General features: G+C 44.0%; 1 protein-coding gene across 10 annotated transcripts in view; it reads left to right on the forward strand.

The window, feature by feature from the left end:
* Window positions 1–20,611, forward strand: part of Mitf (melanocyte inducing transcription factor) — a 210,034-nt gene that overhangs the window by 168,227 nt on the left and 21,196 nt on the right. For 8 of the 10 annotated variants that reach the window (XM_060383839.1, XM_060383837.1, XM_060383838.1 and 5 more), the window contains 3 exons: window positions 13,299–13,526; window positions 14,557–14,640; window positions 16,553–16,648. In XM_060383839.1, coding sequence (XP_060239822.1) covers window positions 13,299–13,526; window positions 14,557–14,640; window positions 16,553–16,648 — 408 coding nt within the window. Of the gene's footprint in view, window positions 1–7,923; window positions 12,157–13,298; window positions 13,527–14,556; window positions 14,641–16,552; window positions 16,649–20,611 lie in introns of those variants that run through there. The other 2 variants (XM_021655463.2, XM_060383843.1) reach the window with 1 other exon arrangement.

Below are 20,611 nucleotides of genomic sequence, written 5' to 3' on the forward strand. Positions count from 1 at the left end.
AGAGATCCTCCTGCCTCTGCCTTCTGAGTGCTAGGATTAAAGGCATGGAGAAAATGGAATCTTCCTCTCTCGGGAGCCATTAATTCCTTGCAGCTCTTCCTCAACAGAGATGGCCTTGTGAGATTTCCTCATTCATACAGACATGCCAGCTGGTGGTGGGGTGAAGATTTTATTTTGGCAGCCATATCGCTGATAGCTCATTGGCATAGCTTTCCTGTTATATATAGAAGACCCTATCCCCAGTGCGGCTGTCCTATCCTGGTCCGCTGGCTTTTACATCTCTGCTTTTCTTTCTCACCTGTTTCTAGGGCCTTGTGTATCGGACTTGTATTTTAAACATACTGACTGGGCTTGGGCACTGCACAGTCAATTAGGTGTTTTCTGCGTTTTGGCCAGTTGTGGCTTTCTGTAATAGGCTCTATCTGCTGCTGCTGCTGCTGCTGCTGCTAATAATAATAATAATAATAATAATAATAATAATAATAATAAAGGTTCTTTGGCAAAGCATGAGAACTATACTAACCAGGGAAAGCCAGTGGCCTAGCTTCAGAAACCTTATTTATAATGAAGAATGAAAACAAATAATCAAAGCATGTTATGATTGAAAACTCTCTTGGATCTATTTCAAAACCAGCAGAATTAAATTGCAGGTATGAATTCTGTAGATTGTCATGGCATAGCAGCGTTTGGTCGAGTGACTAGGACTTTATCTTGATTTTCTTGTCTTGAAAGTGGGTATGATGATATAGCCCATCTGGCTGTAGAAGGAGCCGAAGGTCAAATCCACAGAAAGCCCCCCAGGATGGTGCCCTAGCCTGTGAGACTTGGGCAGTACTGCTGCTTCTCTTTGTGGTCCTGCTCAGTGTGAGAACCCTGATCTATTTGTCTGCTTCTTTCAAAAGCACCACCTCTGTTCTCAGAAGAAGCGCTCTGTGTTTTCTTCTTTTTCTTCTTTATTTGTTTTTAACACACACACATATACACACTCACAACCATGTACACTGATGTTTTGTAACTACATCCTACATTTATCTGTTTTCATGGATGAAAGACAATCTTAATCTTTCTGAGAATCAGCCTTGTAGAGGGAAATGGCTCGGGTTTTGTGGTTTTCTGTGTGCCTGTGTTTGGTTTTTGTTTTGTTTCATCTGTCATGAAAGAAAACAAAAGCCTCACGAGTTATAAGCAAGCTTACATTTTAGGTCATTGCAGCTTTTATAAGACATAGATGTTGATTGTTGGACATTTTTCTTGAAAGAGGAAATTCCGAATTTGAACTAGGCTTTGATCTGAAAAGGTCAATGTGAATTCAGTTCTATGCTATCTACATATATTTGAAAAAAAAAAATTCTTTTAATGGCTGAGACACACTCGCCCGATTGATCAATAAGATCGTTACGGGCAAATCCCACTTATTTTATTTGTTAACAAGATGCCTCTGCAACAGACACTCGGGGAGACTCCAGACAGGGAGGTTGCAGGAATCTCCGTAAACCCGGAGCAGTTAGGACCACGTGGTCAAGGCTTTTTAGAAGCGTGCGTGCTGAGGTGCGAATAGCCAGCTGTGTGCAGGTACTTGTATACTTGTGATAGGGTGATGGGTGGGCTGTGCTTACTAAGTACACATGCTGCTGTTTTGTGGAAGAAGAAACTAAAAAATTAACGGAAAGAGCTTGTCTAACTCCTAGGCATGTGGACCCTGTGTGGTTATATGGAAACCTTATCACGAGAGTAGGGTAAGGGACCCACTATGTTGTCATTAGCCCTGCTTCATCAGCCATTGATTTGGCTCCGGGTGTTTTGGGTAAACTTCCTTCCAAAACTGAAACCCTTCTGATCTTTTCAGTATTGTCGTGTTGACGTCTCAACTGAGGGGGAAAAAAAAATGAAGTCAAAAGTTTACATGCACTTTTCAGGCTTTTCTGTAGTTTCCTTTAAGACCAGTTCAACCTTTGTTGGCTAAGGCAGGAAGAGAGGAAGGAGAGAAATTTTCTCGAGAGCCTTCTGTGTTGTGATACTTCTGCCTTAGAGGATCGTGTGGGGACTCTTGCTTCTGCCCCATCACCCTCCCTGTCCATCCTCTCTGTGATATTTGAGTTAGATAGAGAGAAAAATGATACCCATAAGACGCTGAATGCAGCCCTGTCCTGTTCTGAGTCCGTCTCTCCTTCAGGGAGTCTTTATTTTCTTGCTGTGGATCAATAATATGGACTCATCGCCTGGCAGCCGAGACTTCCAAGATTAATAGTTACAGAATTTTATTTCGTCAGGGAATATTTGCTATGTGTCAGATGCTCTTCATGGGTCCTGTCTTTTACAGCTGCCAGCAGCTGCCGCTCCTGTTGGGTAAGGTAGTTTTCATATTCAGATAGAAACCAGAGGCCCAACCCTAGAAGCCACATGCCCATGATTTGATCACAGATCCTCACAAAAGCTAATCTCACATTTAGCAATATAGATGCCTGCTCTCTTTCATGCTCTTTCTGTCGGGTCTGTATGCCCTAAGCTGGGAAGTATGTGGTACAGTGTTGTGACTTTTCAGTTACTTGCACCCAGAGCCCTTGAATGTGTGTGGCATTTTAAAACCGGACTTGATACAAGTTAGAAAGAAACAGACAGGATGTAGCCACATGCACCTCACAGCCAGCTGTCTCAATACTCCAGGCACCACAATCCCATGGACGACTGCTGCAGAGCCATCCTGAGTCCAGTCTGCCCTCTTACCAGGAACAGCTGAGTGAGCTTTAAAATGGTTAGAGTATCCCTGCAATCATGATGTTTAGGAGACTAAGACAGGAGAATCATAAGTTGAAGGCCAGCCTGAACTTCATAATGAGATGGATGAAGGCCAGCCTGGGCTACAGAGTGACTGCTTGTATCAAAAGTAAACCAAACCAAACCAAACCAAACCAAACCAAACCAAACCAAACCAAACCAAATCCTGTCAAGTTGGGACATGTGTCTGTTAAAATCCTTCCAGAGAAATCTTATAAGCCAGTGCTTCTCAGCCTTGCTGATTCTGCGACCTTTTAATACAGTTCCTCATGCTATGGTGACGTCAACCATGAAAATATTTTCATTGCTACTTCATAATTGTAAGTTTGCTACTGTTATGAATTGTAATGTAAATACCTGATATGCAGGATATTGGATATGCGACCCTTTGAAATTATTTTTGTTGCCACTTCATAACTGCAATTTTGCTACTGTTGTGAATTGTAATGCAAATATCCGTGTTTTCCGATGGTCTTTGTTGAACCCTGAGAAAGGGTTGTTCAACTCCAGGGTCGTGAGCCACAGGTTAAGAACCACTGTTAGAAACAATAGAAAGGAAGTCTCCAGGCTCCTCCAGGGGCCTGCATTCCTGTACAGGATATGCCCCAACCAGCTCTTAGGGCTGTGCTGACCTGGTCCCTGAAAGCCCACTGACCGTGTGGTTACTCTTTTCCTCACCTTCCCTGCAGAACATAGCTGCTTCCCACTGCAGACTCTGGTACTTCTTTGGGGACCTCACCATAGTTCGCTGCTTCTAAACCTTCAGGTTTCAGCCAGAATATATCACTCGACACCCACTCAGACCTTCCTTTCCTTTAAAAAAGGAACACACACACACACACACACACACACACACACACACACACGTCACTGCATGATGTACTCATTTTGTTTTTGGTTTCAGGCCTCTGTGCCTACCTGTGCCCTTTCAGTTTGCATATGATTTCTATCCTGTGGGTTCTTCGGTTGAGGTTCACTGTGCAGGGAGAACAGTGCTCAGCAGCGGTGCAAATAGGTGAGTTAGGCGGGGTAGCTCCGGCCTTCACAAGCTTTCGTACAGTGCCTGGCACTCTTAGATGGCACTCCACTATCAGGCGGGGTTTATGAAGTTTTACCACCACATAAATACATAAAGCCGTCTTTAGGACTGGCCAAGATAGTGCAGGTCCTCAGAGGCCAAGACCCCCTCGGTCTCATGACAGAGCCCCTGAAGCTGGTGTTGTTACGCGGCGGCTCCTCTTTGCCAATTTTTAGCTCATGTGGACTTGACCTTCAAACCAGCAGCTTTCAGCTCTCATGTCTGATGGGGGCTTGCTGACTGACCTTTTACTTAGGCCCAAGGCAATGTTTTTTTCCTCTGTGACAAACTTGCCCACTGCCAGCTTTTTAAGAGCTCCCATCTTTATGAGGCAGGGCTCGGCTGCCTGGTTATAATCGGCCCTAATACCCGATAAACTGTGAACAATGGCCTCGTTTGAGAGGAAATATTAAGACAAAAAGACGTCTGCCATGTTGAGGCTGTGCTAAACTGGAGCGCACAGAGAAGTTAGGGCACGTGGGATGCTGCCCCAGCGACTCCCTTAAGGGGGGAGGCTCGGCGGCCCTCACAATGGACCATTATAAGGGCACCATTGAACCACGTAATCACAGCCCTTTTCAAAACCAGAAAAATGTGTCAAGTATTAGACAAACGTAAACTGTGCTTGAATGTGAGACTAGAAATTTCATAAATAGCCGAGTCCGTTTAATCTGATCAAATATTTCAAGAAGAAAAAAAAAAGGAAACAAGGCCGTTTTCATCGCTGCACAACAGTTTCCTGACTTAGCTTATCATTTGCAAAGGTTTAAAAAACATTTTTGTCTGAATATGTTTTTTTACTTATTAGATCTATAGGCCTTCATTTTTATGGAGTACATAGTTTTTATATAATGAAATTAGCATCTTATCTATTACAGAAAATAATAAATACAAATAAAATATTACTTATTTATAATTGTAGCATTCAGAGACCAACATTGTAGTGATTTCTCAGTGATTTGTCAACAGTTTCTATTTTGCTCACACGTATGTATAACATGTTGAAATTGGCATTGTGTTCTTACTTCAGTTACCACCTTTCCCCCTTCGTCTACAGGTCTATAAAGTATGGGCCTCGATGACCACACAGTACCCATCTCTGTACCTGTCTCTTCATGGGGCAGCTGTATTCCTTCCCTGGGAGGCTTCTGGCAATTCCTGGAGACACCATGATTACATCAGCGGGGTTGGGGTTAGGTGTACATCTCCTGGCATGTAACAGGGAAAGGTCAGACATGCTGCTAAATGCCTAACAATGTACAGATAAGTCTCTACAGCAAAGAGCTGTCTAACTCCATCACAGTGCTAAAAGCTCATGCCTAATCTAAGTCACTGCCTTATTATTAATCTAGCCACGTCTCTTGTTAGATATCTATTAGTAACTGTTTTGTTATCAGAAATTAGTCATTAGCAAGTATTTCACAAAGGACCAGATGATAAGTATTTTAGCTTCTGTGGGGTGCATTTCTTAACTCTGTTGTCACAAATAGTAATAGATGATACATACATGAGAAGGTAAGTGTATTCAGGAGAACTAGCTCTCAGAAGAAGATGGTAATTAATAGGCCGGGTACACTATAGTTTATATAGATACTACTCATATATATATGCATGTATACATATATATGCTATATTTTTGGCTCTAATGAGAGCCTTAAACTTAAAATCACTGTCCCTTGAACAGGGTAGTGGCTGGGCAGACATGTGATATGTGTGTTAGTTACTTTTATCATTTTTTTGTGACAAAATCTAAAACAACTTAAGAGGAAAGAGGTTACTTTAGGTTCATATTTCCTGGAGAGGAACACACAGAAGCCTGCACAGCTCCATGTGGCCAGGCTTGTTATATCATGGTCTACCTTGGAGCCTGCTGTTACAGTAAGGAGTGACAGGACTCTGACCCTCAAGGCCCACCCTCTGGCGACCCACTTCCTTCATCTTCCCTGCCCCTCAAAGTTCCACAACCTCCCCAAATAACATCATTATCTTGGGACTGAGTATGCAAATTCATGAGTCTGTGGGGACATTTCACATGTAATATGGTTTAGTGTCAATTTATCTTCTTTTTCATTTGAAAGTTCCACCCATTTGGTTTAGCAGATGAGATTGGTAATTTGATGTGCATTGAATATGTACTGATCAAGGTCAAAGACAGAAGCAGGTAGAAGAGCTAAGAAATACTTTCAGTCATCTGAATGACAAGTGGAGATGGTTATGATTATCTAGTAGTCCCAGGAGAGGGTAAGACTTGGTAAACTTGTGAGTATAACTTGGTAAACTTCTGACAATCACTGTTGATGGACTATATACGTGACACATGGGAAAGAAAGGAAACAAAGGCCATCAAGTTGTTTGAAATATGAAGACTTTTGACCTATAAAGAACAGCAGTTCCTACAAAGCCTTAGTGGCCTGCCTATAACTCCAGCTGCTCAGGGAGCTGAGCAGAAAGATTCCAAGTTCAAGGCTTACCAGGCCATGGAGTGAGTTTAAGACCAGACTAAGAAGCTAACTGCTATCCTGTCTTTAACAAAACCAGAAAAGTCTGTGTTATAACTCAGTGGTGTTTGTCTAGCATGAGAAAGGGCCTACTTCCACCCCAGTAAAACACACACACATACACACACACACACACACACACACACACACACACACCATGACCACAACCATCTCCACCACCACCAAGAGTAAGAGCAAGTGCACCAGCATTGGCAACAGCAGCAGGTTTCATACGTTTCAACCTTCCCGCTATTGCACTGGAGGAGCTGACATGGAGGGCATGCTAATTGTGAGCTGTTTGCTGTGTAGACAGGTAGAGATGAGTCTGGAATTCAGAGGGGTCTATGATAGGGGCTTTATAGTCCCAAGACTGGCTTGCATTATCAGAGTTGTGAGTGCAGATACTTGAAATCAAGCTTGAGCCTTCATAGGTAAGTTGAAGAACAGGAGAAACTAACAAAACTGGCTCAGAAGCCATGCTGGAAGAGAGAAGGCACACTGACTGTGGTGAACTGGGCACCAGGTAAAGCATGTGGACTAAGCCACTTGCTGTGGCTGCATCATGCAAGCTGTATTTACACTGGAAGACTTCTGTCCTTGCTTAGGTGGCTTCTTTTGCTGATCGGCTACTCCTTACCAACATCAAATCTGCATTCAAACACCACAGTCTTTCTGGGTCCCTTTCTTAAACAACTTCTGAAGGTTCAGTTTCCTGATTCTTAGCTGAGGCAAAGGCAAGTTATTTGTTGAATGAATGAATGAATAGAGAACATACAACTTTTTGATGGAAGGAAGAGTCCAGATGAAAACCTTCAAGTCTTAAAATCCGGATGTAGTGTTTTCACTGCACTAACTGTATCCACATCTGTTGGAAGCTGTTAGTAAGGCAAAGTTTTAGACACATTCTGCCCTGCACCTATGGCTTCACGCTCTGCATTTAACAATATCCCTCAATGATTTGCACATGCGTACTCTTGTATTTAGTCCTCTAGATATGGCAGGGAGACAACGGAGAATCTCTCAATGGCAGCCAGCTAAACTAAGGTGCTAAAACTGTCAAAGTCAGATCTCTTCAAGAGTTGTTTGGGTCTTACTGTCTCTCCTTTCTTTCCTAAGATTCCCTGTACTCTGCCTAAAGTTTGGTTATGTGTCTCCGCATCTGCTTTGATACACTGCTGGGTACTGTCTTTCAAAGGCCTTCTGTGGTAGGCCCCTGCCCTGTTTCCTGTTTTCTCTTTCTTCCAATGTCCATCCCGTTTGCATTTCTGAGTGAGGCTTGATCATCTGACATGAACTCAGTGACTGGCTCTTTGACCACCTCCCCCTAATGGGGGAGCAGCCTTGCCAGGTCACAGAGGGGGACAATGCAGCCAGTTCTGCTGAGACCTGATTAGCTGGGGTCAGATAGAAGGGGAGGAGGACCTCCCCTATCTCTGAACTTTGAGAGGGGCAGTGAGGAGATGAGGGAGGGTGGGGTTGGGAGGGAATGAGGAAGGGAGCTCCAGCTGCGATACAAAGTGAATAAACTGTAATTAATATAAAAAATAAAAATTTAATTTTAAAAAAAGAGTTGTTTGAGTATTCATTCAGAAGTTGTCTTCATGTTGCCAGCATCAAAAGACAGTCCAGGGTTGCTGAATGTAGCCTGAGGGGATCCAAAGGCCTCTCTCTACTCAGGAGAGACAACAGTCTTGACTCACTCCCCCCTAAAAAAGAATTTCAGGATGAGTTACTATGAAGCAAAGTTGGGGTTTATGAAGAGGTAGTACATGCTAGAGGTTTAAATGCACCTGTGTGGGGTTCTCATGTGTCTTAATAGTTATTTATGTGGTATTTTAGCTCTTGAAATTACATTGTTCAAAGGGTATAATTTACAATCAGATTCAATGAGTAAGCAAACTTTTTACGTGAAGTTTAAGGCATGAGCTGGGCTACGTGTTTTTCTTAAAGTGTCTCTCCTGCCATAATGAAACTGCTAACGTGGTCTCTGAGGTGTTCAGCTTTAGGGATGAGAGAGCCATGCTGGTAAACACAGACTCAAAAGTCACGTATGCTCTTGCCTCAGGCGTGGCTCTTAGCTGTTCTAACTCTCTCAGAAGAGGAGCATCTCCTCTGCAGGCGAGCTCCACAGCAGCCCTGATGTTATCAGTTCCATTGAAACCCGTTTCTGCTCAGTTTATTTTCTTCGTTCTTTAAGAACGTCCTACAGTGTACTTTGATCGTACTCACCCCAGCCCCTCCCAGGGACACTGCCCTTTCCCTGCTACCCAGCTTTGTGTCAGTTTTTATTTTCTTATTCAACTCATTAAGTCCAATTTGTGCTACCTGTGTAGCTTTCCACTGCTTCACCTCTTCATTCTGCCAACAAGGAACACAAAGCAGATCCTAGAGTGAGAGGCTTCTTTTTCTTCCCAAGACCCCCTTATAGTTCCTGCCTTCCTGACCTGCTTCACTCAATTAAAAATCAGAAGCACATGTAGAAACTTTAAAGGATATTTTATGGCGTTATTCAAGTGGCTTCTTTCTGAGAATGATTTGGATTGACCCACTCTGGGACTGAGTATAAAATGCACTGGTGGACAAATGATAGATGTTTGTGAATGAATGCATACAAGTTTTGTTCTCTATATTTTAAAATGTCTTAGTATTTAGTGAAATATTCATTTGTAACAACTGAAGCAATAACTGTAGCAAAAATCTTAATATAATACTATAAAAAATTTAACCCATTTATTTATTTATTTATTATTTATGAGTGTTCCACCTGTGCGTATGTCTGCACAGTCTGTGCATGCAGTGCCTGAGGAGGCCAGAGAGAGCATTGGATCCCCTAGGACTGGAGGTACAGAGGTTGTGAGGTTGTGCCATGAGGGTACTAGGAATTGAACTCAGGCCCTCTGGAAGTGCAGCCAGTACTCTTAACCACTCTCTGCAACCCCCCCACCCCAGTACATTTTGTGGGGTCTCTAAATACGATTTGTCCTAAAACCAAAGCATACTTCCCTCTTACTAGTATGTAATCTGTTTTCAAAAGCTTCCCATTTTCATGCTAAGCTAGTGAACACTGATAGAATTCACACAGACACAGCAATCTGGAAGAACTTAACAGGCTCCCACAACAGAAACTTTGTGAACTGCTTTTCCTGATATTTGATGGGCCTTTGTCTGACTGAAAACAGGTTGGATTAAGCTCTCTCATCGGCACTGGTACCGGAGGACTCAAGGCCTGGAGAAGTTAGGACTTGCTTAGTCATTTGTACCGACAGAGTCTGAACATGGCTGTCCAGTCCTCAGCTCCTTTTCTGACCGTGTGACTAGGCACCCAGCAGTCAGGGAACTTCCAGGAAACACTGGAATTTGAGCTCTGACTTCTCCGAAGAGCAACTCCTCTTCACCCAGCCCAGCCTCCAAGGAGTGCCAGGAAGATCCTGTACACAGCCACCAAGACAGAAGACACACCCGCCAGTTTGCTGCCGAGCTATACTCTCAGCGTGTCTGCTTCATCTCTGGGTGCTGCATGAAAAGTGGAACATTGGTTCTTGTTTTTAATTTAAAAGATTTCACTTCAAAAATGTACATTATTGGCCACCTTTGAAAATTAGGGAGATTAAGTTGTATAATGGCTTGTATGCCTCTAGGTGTGCCTACAGAGCAAGTCAGCAGCAGCCTGAGTCCGCTGCTCTTTTAGAAGAAATGGGTTTCTTCCAGTGTCCTCAGACCTCAGCTCCCAAGGCCTTATCCACAGCTGTGCCCTTCAGTGACGTTATTTGTCTATGGTGTCAGAGTTTTGAATACCTACTAATGCCCTGTCCACAGCATAGCATTGCAGGTTCTCTCTCCCTCTCCCTCCCCCTGCTGTATGTGCCTGAGCATGTGTATATGCAGGCCAGAGGTCAACCTCAGGGTCTTCCTCAGTTACCATCTACCATTTTTTCTTTGAGACAGGTACTCTCACAGAAGCAGAAGCTCGCTGATACGGATAGTGGAGTTAGCCAGGGAATCCAGGCTCTGTCTGCCTCCATATCCACAGGGCTGCCGAGATTACAAGTGGCGCCCTGCTTTTCCTGTGTCGTCTGGGTATTGAACACAGCTCCTCATGTTTTTCTGCAGCCGATGCTTTCCTAAGCTGAGCCGTCTATCTCCCCAGCCCTACCATCTTAACTTCTTTGCAAACCCAAAAGACCTGATAGAAATGTTGCTATGAAAATTGCACTCTCCTTCCCAACTTGAGTGTAGTAAAGGCCTCGGTGCCAGGGGTGGGTAGAGAGCAAATGCCGTCCGTACTAAAGCATGACATTCTGATTCATTAAGAAAAGGGGCTCTTGCCAGTGAATTAATGTTTATTTTTAAATGTGCAGCCGCGTCTCTTTTTAAGGGGAGCAGTGAAATAAGCACATTCTGCTCACTGCCCTCATTTCGTGTTTATTTTGGTCCTGTCTATTGTCCTCATCATTATCGCGTCTGGACCCTTTCACAAAACTGAAAATGCCTGTGAACCTCAGTGTGCATGTGAGGTCAGACAGGTTTGAGATGGTCAGCCGAAAGTACTTCAGTAGCCACAGCATTCTGACAAAATTAATGAATTGCAAATAGTTATGCCCAAAATACTAACACCTCATTTAAAAAGTAAGCAGCATTTATTCCAATTTCTAAATATAGATTTGTCTCTTTTCTCACTTTGCTTCACCCTGGGAAGTAAATTGCTTTGTAAAGCTAGAAGTCATATCTGTGTTCAGATTTCTCACGGTGAATGTCCTATGTTTTATATGCTTAGCATATATTAAGTAGATAGTGGAATGGATAGATGGAAAGGGCCATAAATACGTCCACTGTGGATGGTGACTTCTTCTCTTCTCGCTTCATGGATTGTATCATACCGTTTCCAGTAAGAATTTCTGTGCTTCCTAATTTGAGGGTTAGCTGAGAACGGTGGTTTTTTTAAATTTTATTTTCTATATAAGTACAAACCCAGATTTCTGTCTGTCTCTTTTTCTCCCTCTGTCTCCCTGTCTCACTCTGTCCCTGTCTCTCCCCGTGTGTGTGTGTGTGTGTGTGTGTGTGTGTGTGTGTGTGTGTTACATAGAATAGCTTTCCCATTTGCTACCTGGAGCTTGAGAGGCAGGTTTCTCATCTCCCTAGTTCAGAATAAGCTGCCTATTGGGACTGGGGCTTAAGGTGAAGCTGGGAAGTTTGGAGACTGCCTTCCACACCACGAGCCTATTGCTTTGCGGTCACACACGGCATCGTTACTCGGCCGTTAGGGAAGTCTCATGTGTGACAGTAGCTTTTAGGCAATGTCTCCTCTGAAGGGGGCATCCTGCTCTTAACCTATGGCTGGAAGAGAAACACCATTGTCCATTAATACTACTGGAACGAAAGATGAATGGTGAATTGGCCTTGATCTGACAGTGAGCTTGACTTTGATAGCTCATCCTTTAAAAAGGTTCTTTTATATCTATGAAAAAAAAGCATGACGTCAAGCCGGGGGTTGAGGGGGACTAATATCAATATTTAAGACCAAACTAGTAGGAATTAAAAAAAAAAAGTCCCTTGTGAGAACAGCTTTTTTTTTTTTTACATGCATAACTAATTAGCTTAGGTTATTATAAGCTGTGCTACCGCGATAACGTTTCCTGCGGTGCCTCGGGATGCCTTGTTTATGGTGCCTTCTCTATGCCAGTTGCTCTTCGAATTGGAATTACAGAAAGTAGAGGGAGGAGGAATAAGTAGTCTGCCGTGTCTCCTTGGCTTGGGGCTGCCTGAAACGGTGCCATGCTGGAAATGCTAGAATACAGTCACTACCAGGTGAGCGTTCGTTCCTGTCCCCACCCGGAGCCTGAGTGCAGGGGTAGGCATGGGCTGATCGGTCTCGTGAAGGCTGTTGTACTAACTATCCTATTTGCAGTAAGGATAGAGTTACTCCTTAAATGCTGTTTATTTTCCGATGTGCTAAGAAGTAACCGACTACACTTTTAGACACAGTGAATGGCAGTCGGATTTATTCCCCTGGCATGTAGCTGCATTCTCCCCACCAGCTCTTGTTTCGAGTGTATGAGGTAAAATTGTGTTTGTTGGTGAAAAGTGACTTTAAATTGAATGTCATTGATCTTGTTTATTTAAAAAAAAAAAACGTGCTTCTAATTCCTTGTTAATGTTTAGAAAAGGACAGCAAATTCCATGCTGGCTTGTAAATAGTCATGCCTTTCAAAACACATGTATACAAGGGATATGCGCTTGAATGTACTTACTTCATGTAGAATCACTGTTTCCATTGAGCCCATTCATAATTAGAATTCCGAGTGATCATATTCTTGTGTATGAAAAGAAAGAGCCTATAACTCCTTGATTTAAACATGTCAAATGTTTCCGATTATCTTCTATAACCATTTTGTAGTTAGTTCTTAAGAATTTTGTGTGTGTTTGTGTGTGGATTTTTTTGTTTATCTGTGAGTGTGATTGTGTGTGTGTGTGTGTGATTGTGTGTGTGTGTGGTGTCGGGGTGGTTGCTGATGGTTGTTTGTGTGAGTGCATGTGTGTTTTAACAGAAAGCTGTTCTATTTGCCAAGGAAATAAGATAAACTGAATTGTGCATTTTAGAGCTTGTCATTTTGATTTTGTGTTGGGATTTTTGCAAACTTTGATGATTAGCAGTGAGAAGAAGGGCACCAGGATTGAATGAAATGTATAGTTACGAAATGTCTAATTATGAGGGCTATCAAACAGGACAGTTATTACCCTGGATCCGAAGAGTTCTAAATCCTGTGATTTAGATTCTCAACTCCAGTGTTAGCCGAATCCTTCAGCAGCACCGTGTCCAGGACCTTACAGGGACTAACACTCTGTTCTGTTGGTGGACTGGTCATTCTCATGATGTATGCTACAGGAAGAGCTGTTTGAAACCCCGGAATAACACTGCTATCTTCTCTTCCCTTCATGGCCATGCTCAGGTGCAGACCCACCTGGAAAACCCCACCAAGTACCACATACAGCAAGCCCAGAGGCACCAGGTAAAGCAGTACCTTTCTACCACTTTAGCCAATAAACATGCCAGCCAAGTCCTGAGCTCACCATGTCCCAACCAGCCTGGCGACCGTGCCATGCCACCAGTGCCGGGGAGCAGCGCACCCAACAGCCCCATGGCTATGCTCACTCTTAACTCCAACTGTGAAAAAGAGGTAATTCACGTCTCCTCTTCTCCTCTGTTTCTTAACACTCCATTAACTGTCTGTGGGATATTTCTCTCGCCCTAAGTGATGGACTGTCCTTTGTCCACCTGGTCACAGTCACCGGCCTCTGTCCTAGATTTACCGGTGTGACCATGTACATGTCAGCCTCCTGTCACGAGGACTAGGTTACTGGGTTTATTGCACATGACAAGAGATCTGACGTGCTCTAAGCAGAATGTGGAGGCGAGGATGCTTCTTCCTTCATTCCCATTTCCTTCCTTAGATGAGTGTTCTTTTCCCTTCTATGCCTTCCAATTTGTGAAGCGGTGAAAATGTAGAGAGGAGAAAGGGAGGTGGAAAAGGAAAAGCAAAAATAGGAAAGGTGTGGGGCAGGAGGCTTAGAAGTTCTGCCTGCTGTGACCGTCTGGGATATTAGTGTTATTTTTCACGGAGTTGGAGAAGGAGGAAACACGGACCGCGTGGGGAGAGACTTGACTGGTATGGCACATGAGGACTTAAGAGGGAAAAGCAAGGCTGATTACACCATCCAGTCCGTCTCATAATGAATCGCTGCCTGATAAGTCTGCTTTGGTAGAGGCTGGATTAGAGACAAGACTCAAAACCCTCAAGCTAATTTCTGCATCAAAATTTGGAGCATAAAAATACCTGGGGGCACTGCTGGGATTCGGTGCTTGTTACTTCTAAATTAGGAGATCATGAGTCTTCTTTTAGTGAAGTTCTACTATGCCTTGAAGTGTTTTTATGAGTTCGCAAGTGACTGCCACGCAACTTTTGGTTGATTTGAGCCACTGGAGGGACTAAGTCTTTCCCCCTCTATCCAAACTGAGCACTTCTTATCCACCCATATCCCTCTTATGCCTCGATCCAAGTTCCCCTCCATTGTTCCATTTCTTGGTTAAATCCACTTGTTCGAAAGCTCCATCCATCGCATTGCTCTGCCACTAGCATCCTGTGAACGTGTTGTTGACCGACATCTGCAAATCCTCATCACGGGCTGTCTCTGCTTATGTTTCTGCAGGCGTTTTATAAGTTTGAAGAGCAGAGCAGGGCAGAGAGTGAGTGCCCAGGTATGAACACGCACTCTCGAGCATCGTGCATGCAGGTACTGAACGACTCGGCAGGGCGAGGATGTAGCACTTGATAATGAGAATCTATATTTGTGAATGATCACACCTCCTGATGACTTTGGGGCCTCTTTTCCTCCCATTGATGTTTTTTAAATAGAAAGAGCCATGAACAGGCTCATTTTCTTCATAATCACTCATGAATGACTTAAGTAACAACCAAGAAGATTAAACATGCGTGCCTCTGAAGTTGCCCACGCTCCTAAAGAGAGGGAAAAATATATGGACTGTTGTAAATAAAATGCACAGTGATTTAGTTGATTTGCATAAATCCCTGGCACATGTTGTATAGCATTGCACTAGCTTCTAAAACATATTTGAAACCAAGCTCTGTCCATCCCCATGTTGTTTTGAAAATGGAACCTCCTGCTCCGCATATTGTGAAGCTTCAGTAAGTTAATAGTAACGATTGAGCACTTCCCCAAGCAACTGAAGATCACTATTTCAATTCCATTTAGTGAATAAACGGCAGGATTTGTTTATGTACTTATGTACTTATTCAGCTGTCCATGAGAGAATATAATATAAACAAAAGGTTTTTTTTTTCTTTTCTGCATATACTAGAGTATAAAATATTTTAATGCTACATTAAGGACACTAAATTTGCTTCCCTAAAACTGAGGTCAAATTTTATAAAAAGTTGTTTATAAGTCCCCCGCTATTTTCCTATTCACCAACCCAATTGTAAAGGCATCTATTGTAAATAAATAGAGCTAGAAATGGAAACTAACACGGAGTACGCTAGCGTCTGTTTAGGTCTGACCACCAGTTATTTAGAGAAATCACTTGCCATGACTCATTCTTAGGTGCTCAGCTTTCCTGACTTTCTGATGAATTTGTAAGGTTTCTCCTGAAATCTCGTTCTTCTCCTACAAGACAATGCACATTGTAGTCCCCATTTGGTAGCCTGGCACACTGAGACTTCTGAAGGCTTGAGGCTTTGCCCTTTATCCGGGAAGAGGGGGCACGAGTTCTGAAGCCAAGCCTCCTGTGTGCTGGAGCCTCGGCTCTTTAGCAGGAGGCACACACGAGCACAGGGGAGCTCTTGGCATCCGTAGATGTCACTGTGGGTCTGCACGGCGTTGCTTACACCCAGGCACAGACGCATCTGCCAACCACAAGCACACGGTGTTTACAAGGAGGTGTTTCCACAGACTCTGCCACTGCTGCAATGCACATGTAATCACCTTTGTTTATGATGCTAGCTGGTGTTTTGGTACTTCAGCAATAGAATTGATCTAGTGGGAATGTCAGCTCCACAGCCATAACAATAACCTTGTCCTGGTGTGCTCCTCGGGGAGCACCAGGCTCACTGGCAGCTGTGCAAAGAGGTGTTTGCTCAGCCAGATACCCTACAGTCCTTGGAGCTCCAGCTAGCGGCCAGGGGCCCCCAGTGGAACGCATAGGCTGAGATGGGGCTATGTTTTCCTTCTCCTGAAGGGCTGTGGGAAAGGAAAAGGGAAGTGGTGGCTCTCATCTTTCCAGTGTTAATGGAGGCAGTTCAACAGAGCGGTGGAAACTTTGCTTGAATCACAGCCCACCTCTGCCTCTTGCAGTGTAGCTCTAAGCAAGGCTGCCTCTCATTTTCTCACCGGGACAGTGGCTGCCCTGCTAGTATCCCTCCCCTCCCCCAGGGTGATTGTCAGAGTGATAATGTACCCCAAGGAAACACCCAAGCTGAGTGAGCTCTTGATGCCTAGTAATGGCTGAAATGCTAGCTGTTAAGTTTCCATCACACATTCTTGTTAGGGGGTTTCAGTAATGATTTTAGTCAGGGAGAGAACAATCACTTCTTAGACCCTGTCCCTTTAGGTAAGAAAGCACCAGAAAAGTTTTTTTTTGGGGGGTGGCCTTACACCTATTTCTCATTGTGGCTCTTTTTTTCTACAGATGGATGATGTAATTGATGACATCATCAGCCTGGAATCAAGTTATAATGAAGAAATCTTGGGCTTGATGGATCCGGCCTTGCAAATGGCAAATACGGTATCGATGGCCTTTTTTGTTTTCCAAGAAAATCTTGAGGTCATTCTGTGTTCATTCTCTTCCTTCTGAGTTCAGTTTATTTTCCACAAGGATTCTTTGAGAAATTTATTCGTAATGCAACGGTAAACAAGTAAAGAGTTTTGACATCAGACATTAAGAAGCTCGCTCAAGTTCATCACAAGCACTGTAATTAAGCTCTGTGATCAGGAGCGCAAGTTCACCTTGTTTTAGTTTGTTTGTATTTCTCTATCTCAGCGCTGGGAGTTGAACCTAGGGCCTCACATATGAAATGCCAGCAATCTGCCAATGATCCGTATCCTCAGGCATTCCCTTCTCTCTCCGTTTTTCTCTGGGTGCGTGTGTGCATGTGTGTACTTGAATGGAGCATGTCCATATATGTGGAGAGCAGAGGCCCACCTTGGATGTCATTTCTCCGATGTGGTCCCCCTGTTTTTTTGTTTTTGTTTTTGTTTTGTTTTGAGACAGGACCTCTTAACCTGGAATTTTCCCGAGAAGATCTTTGGCCTACAGCCCCTAGGTTCTGCCTGATGCCTCTCCTTCAGTGCTGGGACCACCAATTTGTACCAACAGGGCTGGGCTTTTATTTTGTGGGTCGGCCTGGGGATTGAACTCACTCAGGCTTCATGCCTGCAAACACTAGACCAGACTCTTCAGGTCCCTTTTGATAAAATAATTCACCTTTTGATAATAATTCCCACTTTGAATAAAGCAATCCAACTCCATAGCCGAGTGAATCACTCTGAACTGTGCTCCTTGAGGCTGCACCTGTTAGACCTAAAGGCACTAGTATGATTCGTAAGTGGGGTCCAGTATTGACAGGTGGTAGAAATGTTGTGATTCCCACCCCCCCAGCAGCATGGCATACCCCAGTTGGAGATCACAAGCTGACCCTCATGAATTTCTAGCTGCTTTCGGTACTCCCGGGGCTCCCTCTCCTCTGCAGCTCGCAATTCTGCCCACGCTGCCTATTCTCTTTTAGGCCTTATATTATTTGCATTTTAATTCCTGTCTTACCAAAGACTTTTAGTAAGTCCCATTTGAGCTGGCTTTCAGCTGGCTTTCATCACTGTGTGATGGCCCCATGGCAGGCTGAGCTAGCGCCGGGTTAGGTGGTCTGTGGGGGACTGTGTAAGCAGACTCCTGTCTGCTCAGTTTTTCATGAGACGAGCACTCTAAATTACCATATTCCCCAACACTCGCTTTCAAGAGACTGACCTGAATTAAGGAGAAGCAAGAAGGGGGTAGTTATTGAGGGAGTGTGCAGTCTGATTTTCAAGGAGAAAAGTGCCATTTCAAAGAGTGTATGAGTATACATAACAGAGACTGTGTGTTCAGAAATGCTAACTTTTGAATTGTGTAATTTTTTTTTTTTTTTTGAGAAGAGAAAACATTGCTTCACAAATTACCAACTTCTAGCAGTAAATGCCCCCAGCCAGGAACAAGACAGCCCCTATTTACGGAACTGAGGGTTTGTTTTTTTCCAATATGTAGTGATTTTTTTTTTATCTTGTACAAGTTGTTTTTGAATTTCTGTGGCATGAGGATGTCCCCTGAAATCTCAAAACTTCTCCTTAAAGAGCTAGCGTCTCTTTACAGCCCGCTTAAGCTCTGTCTGTAATTACTTTCGCATGCGTGGCTGTGCTGCTGTGTGTCTGGGTGTCTGCCTGTGTCCCGGCACCCCACCATGTGAGCACGCAGAGAGCGGAGGTTAGCGCTGGCTGTCTCCTTCAGTTTGTCACCAGTTCGGTTGCTGAGGCAAGTTTCTCACCAAGTCTAGAGCTCATTGCTTTAGTAGGACTTGTTAGCCAGCCTGCCCCAGAAAGCTTCTGTCTCTGTCTTCTGGGATCTCAGGCCGATCATTACACACTGTGTCTTTTTGTATGGGTGCTGGGGACTAGGATATTCATGTTTTCGGGGCAGGTTTTACCCACCGTGCCATCTCTCAGCCTCTCACTCTGTGGTGATTTTTTTTTTTAATTTTTATTTTTTGAAGAACAAAGTGATCTGATCAAGGTGCCTCTGTCTGACTCTCTCTGTGTTTTGGCTCCCACAGAACCCTGAGCTTTTGTGCAGTTATATCTGATTAGACAGATGCACACTTTGTCAGTAGCTGGAATCCTGAGATGAACAGAAATAAGACTCTACAGGAAGCTTCCACTAGGGAATTCAAAAATAGAGTCAAAGACAGGGGCGTATTTACCGTGTGATGGCAATGGCGCGGTCATCTCACAGGGATGCTGCTGAGGAGCTGTCCTTTTTGCCAGGTTGATAAATGCATACCTGGGCACACGCGAACATACTCTGAAATAACTTATTTCATAATATCCTTGATTTTAGAGTAATTTTTGCAGTGATAGAGAACTTTGAAGTCACTGGACTTCACTGCACTGACTTCCTCTTGCATATTGTTCAAATTTGTACAAAATTTCAGATACCCTGCTTCCTGGATACCTCAAGTAAAGGAAATTTTCTAGCTCTTGAAGGAGGTAGTGAGACACAGTGGATAGTGTTCATAGTCTGTGGGCTTGCATGCATGCTGTCTTATAGTCCCATGTTTCCACACCTGTGGGGGAGGGGTGAAGGCTACTAATTATTTTGAACTCATTTATCTTCTTGCCCAGTAAAGTATAAGTAGCATCTAGCTTCGGAAATAGAAACTGCCTTCAACCCTATTGTCTAAATTATTCCTTGTAATTTGTTAGCTGCAAGATCAAATACTTTTGACAGTGTTGGTTTGTAGAGCTGATTATTCCATTAAGGCTCAACAATGTGTCAAACTCCCCGTTAGAAAAACTTTACTTAATAATCATGGGGCATGTCATGGTGGACTGCATGTCAGCACCAGTCCCAGCTTGCGTCCAGCTGACCTGCACTTGCCGGTCCTTCTAGAGACAGTTGACGTGACTCCGTCCACACAGTACCTTCTCCATCTACACCGACAATGAAGTCGGTGCATGGCTGCATTAGCCGATCACCCCCCGCCCCGAGAAACTTTCCCAAAGCTGACAGAGCATCTGTCTACATGTATCCAGGGGACTCGGGTCATAGCTCAGTGGTAGAGCATTTGCCTAGGATGCCTGAGGCCCTAGGTTCAATTCTCAGTTCGACAATCAATGTATCCTGGGCAAGGGGCAGGAGCTGCAGAGGGAAGGTATCTTTCCTTGAGCTCACAGCCTAGAAGGCAGAAGCATGTCAGCCCGTAAGTGGAGCCAGACAGTTGAGCGGCAGAGTGGCCATTCAGGGGGATTCCCACTGAGTCATCTTCCACAGGATGTGGTGAAATCATTCCCAGCCAGGGCACATGTCCTGAAGCTGCCCTCAGAAATCAGTGGCCGTATTGCCATATCCACTTCTCTTTGGTGTCACAGGCTGGATCTGGTGAAGCGTTACCTCAAGGGCTTCTTGTTCTGACAAAGCTCTGCAGATTGAAAGGCAGCATTATGTAGAGGTGAGGAGCAGACTCTAGCTGCAGACTCGTTGTAGTTTTATTTTGTTTTTGCCATGCTGGGTGTTGAACCCCAGACCTCACGCACACTATACAAGTAGCCCTACACTGCGCTGTAACCCCAACCCTTGTGCATACACGGTTGAGTGAGGCATTTGGCCTCTCTGCCTCAGGTCTCCCTGTCTATAAAATGCTGACTCGACTGCAGTTAAGGTGATGGGAGAACTTTAAACTTTCACCCACAAGAAGTAGCCTGGCCCTAATGGGCTCCCTAAAGTGGGGACCACCACTGGTTCTTCATCCTCTTGGGGTTCAGTTGTCTAAGTTCAATAACAAAGCAACTACAAACTATTCCATTTTTAACATATTCCCTCCACAACAAAGTTTAGCTTGAATGTTTATCAATTTAGGCCTTTCCACTGCTTATTTGGTTCTTTGAAATGCTTTGTTTCAAGTTAACTACTTCTTTTAAAAAGTGGACAGAACACTTAGAGAGG

The sequence above is a fragment of the Meriones unguiculatus genome, chromosome 5, assembly GCF_030254825.1.
Source record: "Meriones unguiculatus strain TT.TT164.6M chromosome 5, Bangor_MerUng_6.1, whole genome shotgun sequence".
NCBI classification, from domain to species: domain Eukaryota; kingdom Metazoa; phylum Chordata; class Mammalia; order Rodentia; family Muridae; genus Meriones; species Meriones unguiculatus.